This window comes from Cervus elaphus, chromosome X (assembly GCF_910594005.1).
Source record: "Cervus elaphus chromosome X, mCerEla1.1, whole genome shotgun sequence".
Classification (NCBI taxonomy): Eukaryota; Metazoa; Chordata; class Mammalia; order Artiodactyla; family Cervidae; genus Cervus; species Cervus elaphus.
In genome coordinates this window covers 67,591,580-67,599,410 of record NC_057848.1, presented here as the reverse complement: position 1 = coordinate 67,599,410, position 7,831 = coordinate 67,591,580, and the positions used below count along the sequence as shown (strand labels likewise).

General features: G+C 40.2%; 1 protein-coding gene across 1 annotated transcript; it reads left to right on the top strand.

Moving 5' to 3' along the window:
* Positions 1–322: 322 nt before the first annotated feature.
* Positions 323–845, top strand: LOC122689124 (spermatid nuclear transition protein 3-like). The gene is made up of 2 exons (XM_043895285.1): positions 323–448; positions 630–845. Exons 1-2 carry the CDS (start codon positions 332–334, stop codon positions 843–845), a joined length of 333 nt encoding a protein of 110 aa, XP_043751220.1. The 5' UTR covers positions 323–331.
* Positions 846–7,831: the final 6,986 nt, after the last annotated feature.

The following is a 7,831-nucleotide window of genomic DNA, read 5'->3' as shown; positions in this document are numbered from 1 at the left end:
ACATATAAGTCAAAGGATAAAGGGAATGGAAAGGAAGTTTGAAGGTCATGAGGAGAAGCACCATGCCCCTGAAACACCACTCTCCAGAATCAGACACACAGATGTGTTAGCAGTGGCAAAGCTATATCACGGCCTCCCTCAGCATCCACTAGCCCATGTTGATGGGCACAGTGGTGCATTGTGATGTCTAAGCCCCCCAAGCTACTATTGGCTGGGGCAGTGCCTAACGGACCAATCAGATTGAAGGGTGTGGCTCCTCATTGTCCTCAAAGGGTATAAATAGGGAGGTCAGCGGCAGAGAGTCTGGGCTAGGCCACTTCTTGGCACCATCATGACTAAGGCAACCAGGAAGCCACAGCAGTCAAGAAGAGTTGCAATGCGGTTTGCTTCAAGGAAGAATGGAACAAAGAAGACCCTTTGTCAAAGGAGGTGCAGAGGCAGCGTGAAGGTGAGATGACTCCAACTAAGCTTCCCATGTTCTCCATTGACTTTGCTGCCCAAGACCTCTACACTACCCATGCCTGGCACAAAAGCCGTCATTAGCCCACATCCCTCTTTCATGAAATCTCCCTTCTAACTCAGTTTTTATGTCCTTTCCTCAAAACTAATACCCTTGTCTTGTCTTCCAGGCACGAAATATGAGCATGAGGGTCAGAAGACCTCTACAAGGTACCTTCAGAAAGAAAATCCGATCGTATGCTACTCAATCGACAAAGCTGAAGAAGACAAGAAAGGCAAACTGTTTCTTCTCTCGCTGTGGACGTAAGAAATCGAATCGAAGCCGGAAAAGGTACCAAACTGTGAGGCAGAGTCAAGGAAGGAGGCAGAATCCAAAGGGAAAATAAGCTCAGCTGCCCCAAAAAAAGAGACCCTGGAGAAGTACAACCTGGGTAATCAGTAAGTGAATAGCAAATGTCAGACAGTTTAGAATTGTGTCCAGAGGTCTGCGTTCTAAGCAATGGCCAACCAAGAAAAGACTCTTATGCTAACATAATAGACTGATGGCTGCAAATAAAAGAAACATCAAATGGTGAAAAGATGATATCTGTGTGTGTGTGTGAATTTTCTGATGGATGGGAGGGAAAGGAGAAGAGGTGGGCACTGGAGACGGGAGGGATATGGGGTCCCAAGAGGTTGGGGAAGAGACCCTCGGGTCCCCAGTTAGCCAGAGAGCAGAGGCGTGGATTGGGTCAGGAGTCTGCACTGAAGATGGATAACTCTGCTTAACACTTGATTTCAAGGGCAAGGAGTAGCGGTGTGGTGTTCCTCCCTTTGTCTGGGGTGTGGAAAGACATTAGGGTCTAGATTGCCAGGCCCAGATGGGAAGGAGTTTTCACATAGGGGTGGTGAATGTGAAACTGCCCCTGTGAAAGGCAGGCAGAAATCACCTCCTGGCCACCTACCTCATAATGGGGTTTGTTGCATCACTCACCTATGCTGTCAGCTAAAGGTGCTCAGAAGGCACAAAGTGCTAATACAACTAAAACCCACAACTAGCACTCCCAGGGACTCAAATAATGTTTGGAGGGAACAAACCAAATATTGATTAGGCCACCTATTTGCTAAGAAACTTCTGGGAGCAATGCATTCCCAAGAAGGGCAGTTGTGGTGGCCCAATCCCAGTACACATTACAAACAGGATCACCACCCACAGATAACTTTTTTTGGGGGGAGTGACCACTATGTAGGTTGTGGAGGCATAGTTCCCTGAAGAGGGGTTGAATCCGTGCCCTTATAGTGTAAGCATGGAGTTCTATCTACTGGACAGTCATGGAAGAATGTACAGAGAATATTTACATCAGTACTAACATAAGACTGAGTAAAAATTGGTCTTTTAATTATCACCATATTTTAGGATTTCTAAATAACTAGAGTCTTCAAACATTCTTCCCTAATAAAGTCTTTGGTTAGTCCAACTTCGACACGTTTATCATGGTTTAAAAGAAAGAGTGTGAAATATTTAATTTGGTGTTAACTTTCATTTTGAAATGTTTTAAAAGGTTCAAGGAGAAGTTAATCAAACATGGAGATAGATAAGGCAGAGGGTCTGATGATATGCATCCTGATGATATGCAAGTTTTTAGAAGCAACTAAAATACAGAGTTTCACCATCAGCATCCAAAGAATTGAGTTCAGATTTTAACTCAATGATATGTTATCTTTGATCTGGACTGCATCTCCCTATTTCAATCTTTCTGGCACTCTAACTTCTGGGAGACCCCATTGATAATTCAAAGTCAGTCACTGAATGTGATTTAAAATCAATAAGGATGAAAGACCCCCTAGGTGAGCTGTCCTTTTTTATTATTTTTTTAAGTTCTTTTATTTCAATTTATTTATTTTGATCAGAGGCTAATTACTTTACAATATTGTAGTGGTTTTGCCACAGATTGACATGAGTCAGCCGTGGGTATACATGTATTCCCCATCCTGAAACCCCCTCCCACCTCCCTCCCCATCCCATCCCTCAGGGTCACCCCACCGCACCAGACCTGAACACCCTGCCTCATGCATCGAACCTGGACTTGCGATCTGTTTCACATATGATAATATATATGTTTCAATGATACTTGTTCAAATCGTCCCACTCTCGCCTTCTCTCACAGAGTCCAACAGTCTGTTTTTACATCTGTGTCTCTTTTGCTGTCTCACATATGAGGTCATTGTTACCAGCTTTCTAATTTCCATATGTGTGTGTGTATATATATATATATATGTTAATATACTGTATTGGTGTTTTTCTTTCTGACTTCCTTCACTCTATAATAGGCTCCAGTTTCATCCACCTCATTAGAACTGATGCAAATGTATTCTTTTTAATAGCTGAGTAATGTTCCATTGTGCATATGTACCACTGCTTGCTTATCCATTCATCTGCCAGTGGACATCTAAGTTGCTTCCATGTCCTGGCTATTATAAACAGTGATGTGATGAATATTGGGGGTACACGTGTTTCTTTCAATTCTGGTTTCCTTGGTGTGTATACCCAGCAGTGGGATTCCTGGGTCTTAGGGAAGTTCCATTTTGAATTTTTGAGGAATCTCCACACTGTTCCTCTCCATCATTTATTCTTTGTAGACTTTTGATAGGAGCCATTCTGACCAACGTGAGATGGTCCCTCATCGTGGATTTGATTTGCATTTCTCTGATAATGAGTGATGTTGAACATCTTTTCATGTGTTTGTTAGCCATCTGTATGTCTTCTTTGGAGAAATGTCTGTTTAGTTCTTTGGCCCGTTATTTGAATTGGTTGTTTATTTTTCTGGAATTGAGCTGCAGGAGCTGCTTGTATATTTTTGAGATTAATTATTTGTCCATTGCTTCATTTGCTATTATTTTCTCCCATTCTGAAGGCTGTCTTTTCACCTTGTTTATACTTTCCTTTGTTGTGCAAAAGCTTTTAAGTTTAATTAGGTCCTATTCATTTATTTTTGCTTTTATTTCCATTCCTCTGGGACATGGGTCATAGAGGATCCTGCTGTAATTTATGTCAGAGTGTGTTTTGCCTATATTTTCCTCTAAGAGTTTCATAGTTTCTGGTCTTACATTTAGATCTTTAATCCATTTTGAGTTTATTCTTGTGTATGGGGTTAGAAAGTGCTCTAGTTTCATTCTTTTACAAGTAGTTGACCAATTTTCCCAGCACCACTTGTTAAAGAGATTGTCCTTTCTCCCTTGTATATTCTTGCCTCCTTTGTCAAAGAGAAGGTGTCCATAGGTGCCTGGATTTATCTCTGGGCTTTCTATTTTGTTTCATCGATCTATAGTTCTGTCCTTGTGCCAGTACTATACTGTCTTGATGACTGTAGCTTTGTAGTATAGCCTGAAGTCAGGCAGGTTGGTTCCTCCAGTTCCATTCTTCTTTCACAAAATTCCTTTGGCTATCCAAGGTTTTTTGGTTTTCCATACAAATTATGAAATTATTTGTTCTCGTTCTGTGATCTATATAGAACTTTCAGAATTTGTCCTCAGTCATGATGGAGCAAGTGAAATGATGAAATGTTTTCCCTTCTTACTGGTCCTCAGTTCCATTTCACATTAAAGGGCTATTCATTTCTGAAGATCTAGTATGACTAAAATGGAAGACAGATTTCTAGTTTGTGATATATAATGTAGACATCAATTTTTTTTCTGCAGAATTCAGTCTATTTTGTATTATACTGATACAACCACTGATGCATAATTTATTTTTCTATGTAGATCAATACTAAGTATGATATTGATCCTTTCTATAATCTCATCCCCAACCTTTTAAGCATTGCAGTCCTATATAGTATTGATGAATGTCTGCTCCAACCTGCAATTACACTAATATCACCAATATATTCCATGATTCTCTGATTGAACATTGTTCCAAATCTCTTAACGTAGGAATTTAATATGTGATAATGGTTTATTTATAGAAGCTCCATAGCTAAAATTAGTAAAAAAAAAAAAATAGCTTTAGGTTTATAAAATGGTTACATTCAGCTGTACAACCATACCAGTACTCGACAGACTTTTGACTGGCTGTCTTACCTAGAAACCCTGTCTATTCTGTAAATCAATAGTCGACTTCCTTGCATTTCCTTTATTATTTTTCAGAGATAGGGTCCTTCTCAAAGAGCAAAACAAGTAGAATATTTTCTATAGATATATCCTATATATATAGGATGTAGCCTATGTACACTATTATGACTTACACAGAGATAGTTATAAATTTATATATTGGCATATATATCAAAAACCAAATGTACATAGAAAATGTAAAAATATCATATACTTCTAGAAGAAAGCCATACAAAAACTAACATTTCTCAAATTTAGGCTGAATTCATTTAATGTCTAAACATAAAATATTAATAATTTTACATGTGCAAAACTCCAATAAATAGAATTGCATGAAATCTAATTGGGAAGGAAAGACACTTATGTAAAACTCTATAAAGTCATCAAGTGAAAACAGACACTCATTCGAAAATGATCAAGATAATTGAAAGACTTGAACAAAAACTTGGCCAAAGAAGGTACAACAATGGCAAATAAACACAGGAAAATATGTTAACCATATTAGCTATGATGTAAATGCAAATTAAAACTATAAGGAGTTCTAACCGCTCTATATCTATCAAAGTGGTTACACATTTTTAAAAACTGATCACACAATAAGCTGGCAAGGATGCAGAGAAATTGGAACATTCATGCATTTTTTGTGAGAGTATAAAATGGTACAGCTATCCTGGAAAACAGTTTGACACTTTATTATACAACATGCTATGAACATGCAAGTGTAATTTGACTGAGAAGTTGTCAGTCAGTTCAGTTGCTCAGTCATGTCCGACTCTTTGTGACCCCATGAATCGCAGCATGCCAGACCTCCCTGTCCATCACAAACTCCCGGAGTTCCCTCAAACACATGCCCATCGAGGTGGTGATGCCATCCAGCCATCTCATCCTCTGTCCTCCCCTTCTCCTCCTGCCCCCAATCCCTCCCAGCATCAGGGTCTTTTCAAATGAGTCAACTCTTCGCATGAGGTGGCCAAAGTATTGGAGTTTCAGCTTCAGCATCAGTCCTTCCAATGAACACCCAAGACTGATCTCCTTCAGGATGGACTGGTTGGATCACCTTGCAGTCCAAGGGACTCTCAAGAGTCTTCTCCAACACCACAGTTCAAGAGCATCAGTTCTTCGGCGCTCAGCTTTCTTCACAGTCCAACTCTCACATCCATACATGACCATTGGAAAAACCATAGCTTTGACCAGAAGAACCTTTGTTGGCAAAGTAATTTCTCTGCTTTTTAATATGCTATCTAGGTTGGTCATAACTTTCCTTCCAAGGAGCAAGCATCTTTTAATTTCATGGCTGCAGTCACCATCTGCAGTGACTTTTGAGCCCAAAAAAATAAGTCAGACACTGTTTCCACTGTCTCCCCATCTATTTCCCATGAGGTGATGGGACCAGATGCCATGATCTTAGTTTTCTGAATGTTGAGCTTTAAGCCAACTTTTTTCACTCTCCTCTTTCACTTTCATTAAGAGGCTTTTTAGTTCCTCTTTACTTTCTGCCATAAAGGTGGTGTCATCTGCATATCTGAGGTTATTGATATTTCTCCCGGCAATCTTTATTCCAGCTTGTGCTTCTTCCAGCACAGCATTTCTCATGATGTACTCTGCAAATAAGTTAAATAAGCAGGATGACAATATAAAGCCTTGATGTACTCCTTTTCCTATTTGGAACCAGTCTGTTGTTCCACGTCCAGTCCAGTTCTAACTGTTGCTTCCTGACATGCATACAGGTTTCTCAAGAGGCAGGTCAGGTGGTCTGGTATTCCCATTTCCTTCAGAATTTTCCACAGTTTATTGTGATCCACACAGTCGAAGGCTTTGGAATAGTCAATAAAGCAGAACTAGATGTTTTTCTGGAACTCTCTTGGTTTTTCGATGATCCAGTGGATATTGGCAATTTGATCTCTGGTTCCTCTGCCATTTCTAAAACCAGCTTGAACATCTGGAAGTTCTTGGTTCACGTATTGCTGATGCCTGGCTTGGAGAATTTTGAGCATTACTTTACTAGCGTATGAGATGAGTGCAATTGTGTGGTAGTTTGAGCATTCTTTGGGATTGCCTTTCTTAGGGATTGGAATGAAAACTGACCTTTTCCAGTCCTGTGGCCACTGCTGAGTTTTCCAAATTTGCTGGCATATTGAGTGCAGCACTTTCACAGCATCGTCTTCCAGGATTTGAAATAGCTCAACTGGAATTCCATCACCTCCACTAGCTTTGCTCATAGTGATGCTTTCTAAGGCCCACTTGACTTCACATTCCAGGATGTCTGGCTCTAGGTGAGTGATCACACCATTGTGATTATCTGGGTCATGAAGATCTTTTTTGTACAGTTCTTCTCTATATTCTTGCCACCTCTTCTTAATATCTTCTGCTTCTGTTAGGTCCATACAATTTCTGTCCTTTATTGAGCCCATTTTTGCATGAAATGTTCCCTTGGTATCTCTAATTTTCTTGAAGAGATCTCTAGTCTTTCCCATTCTGTTGTTTTCCTCTATTTCTTTGCATTGATCGCCAAGGAAGGCTTTCTTATCTCTCCTGGCTATTCTTTGGAACTCGGCATTCAAATGGGAATATCTTTCCTTTTCTCCTTTGCTTTTTGCTTCTCTTCTTTTCACAGCTATTTGTAAGGTCTCCTCAGACAACCATTTTGCCTTTTTGCATTTCTTTTCCATGGGGATGATCTTGATCCGTCTCCTGTACAATGTCACAAACCTCTGTCCATAGTTCATCAGGCACCCTGTCTGTCAGATCTAGCCCCTTAAATCTATTTCTCACTTCCACTGTATAGTAATAAGGGATTTGATTTAGGTCATACCTGAATGGTCTAGTGATTTTCCCTACTCTCTTCAGTTTAAGTCTGAATTTGGCAATAAGGAGTTCATGATCTGAGCCACAGTCAGCTCCAGGTCTTATTTTTGCTGACTGTATAGAGCTTCTCCATTTTTGGCTGCAAAGATAATAATCAATCTGATTTCAGTGTTGTCCATCCCGTGATGTCCATGTGTAGAGTCTTCTCTTGTGTTGTTGGAAGAGGGTGTTTGCTATGACCAGCGCGTTCTCTTGCCAAAACTCTATTAGCCTTTGCCCTGCTTCATTCCGTACTCCAAGGTCAAATTTGCCTGTTACTCCAGGTGTTTCTTGACTTCCTACTTTTGCATTCCAGTCCCCAGTGATGAAAAAGACATCTTTTGTGGGTGTTAGTTCTAAAAGGTCTTGTAGGACTTCATAGGACCGTTCAACCTCAGCTTCTTCAGCGTTACTGGTTGGAGCATAGGATTGGATTACC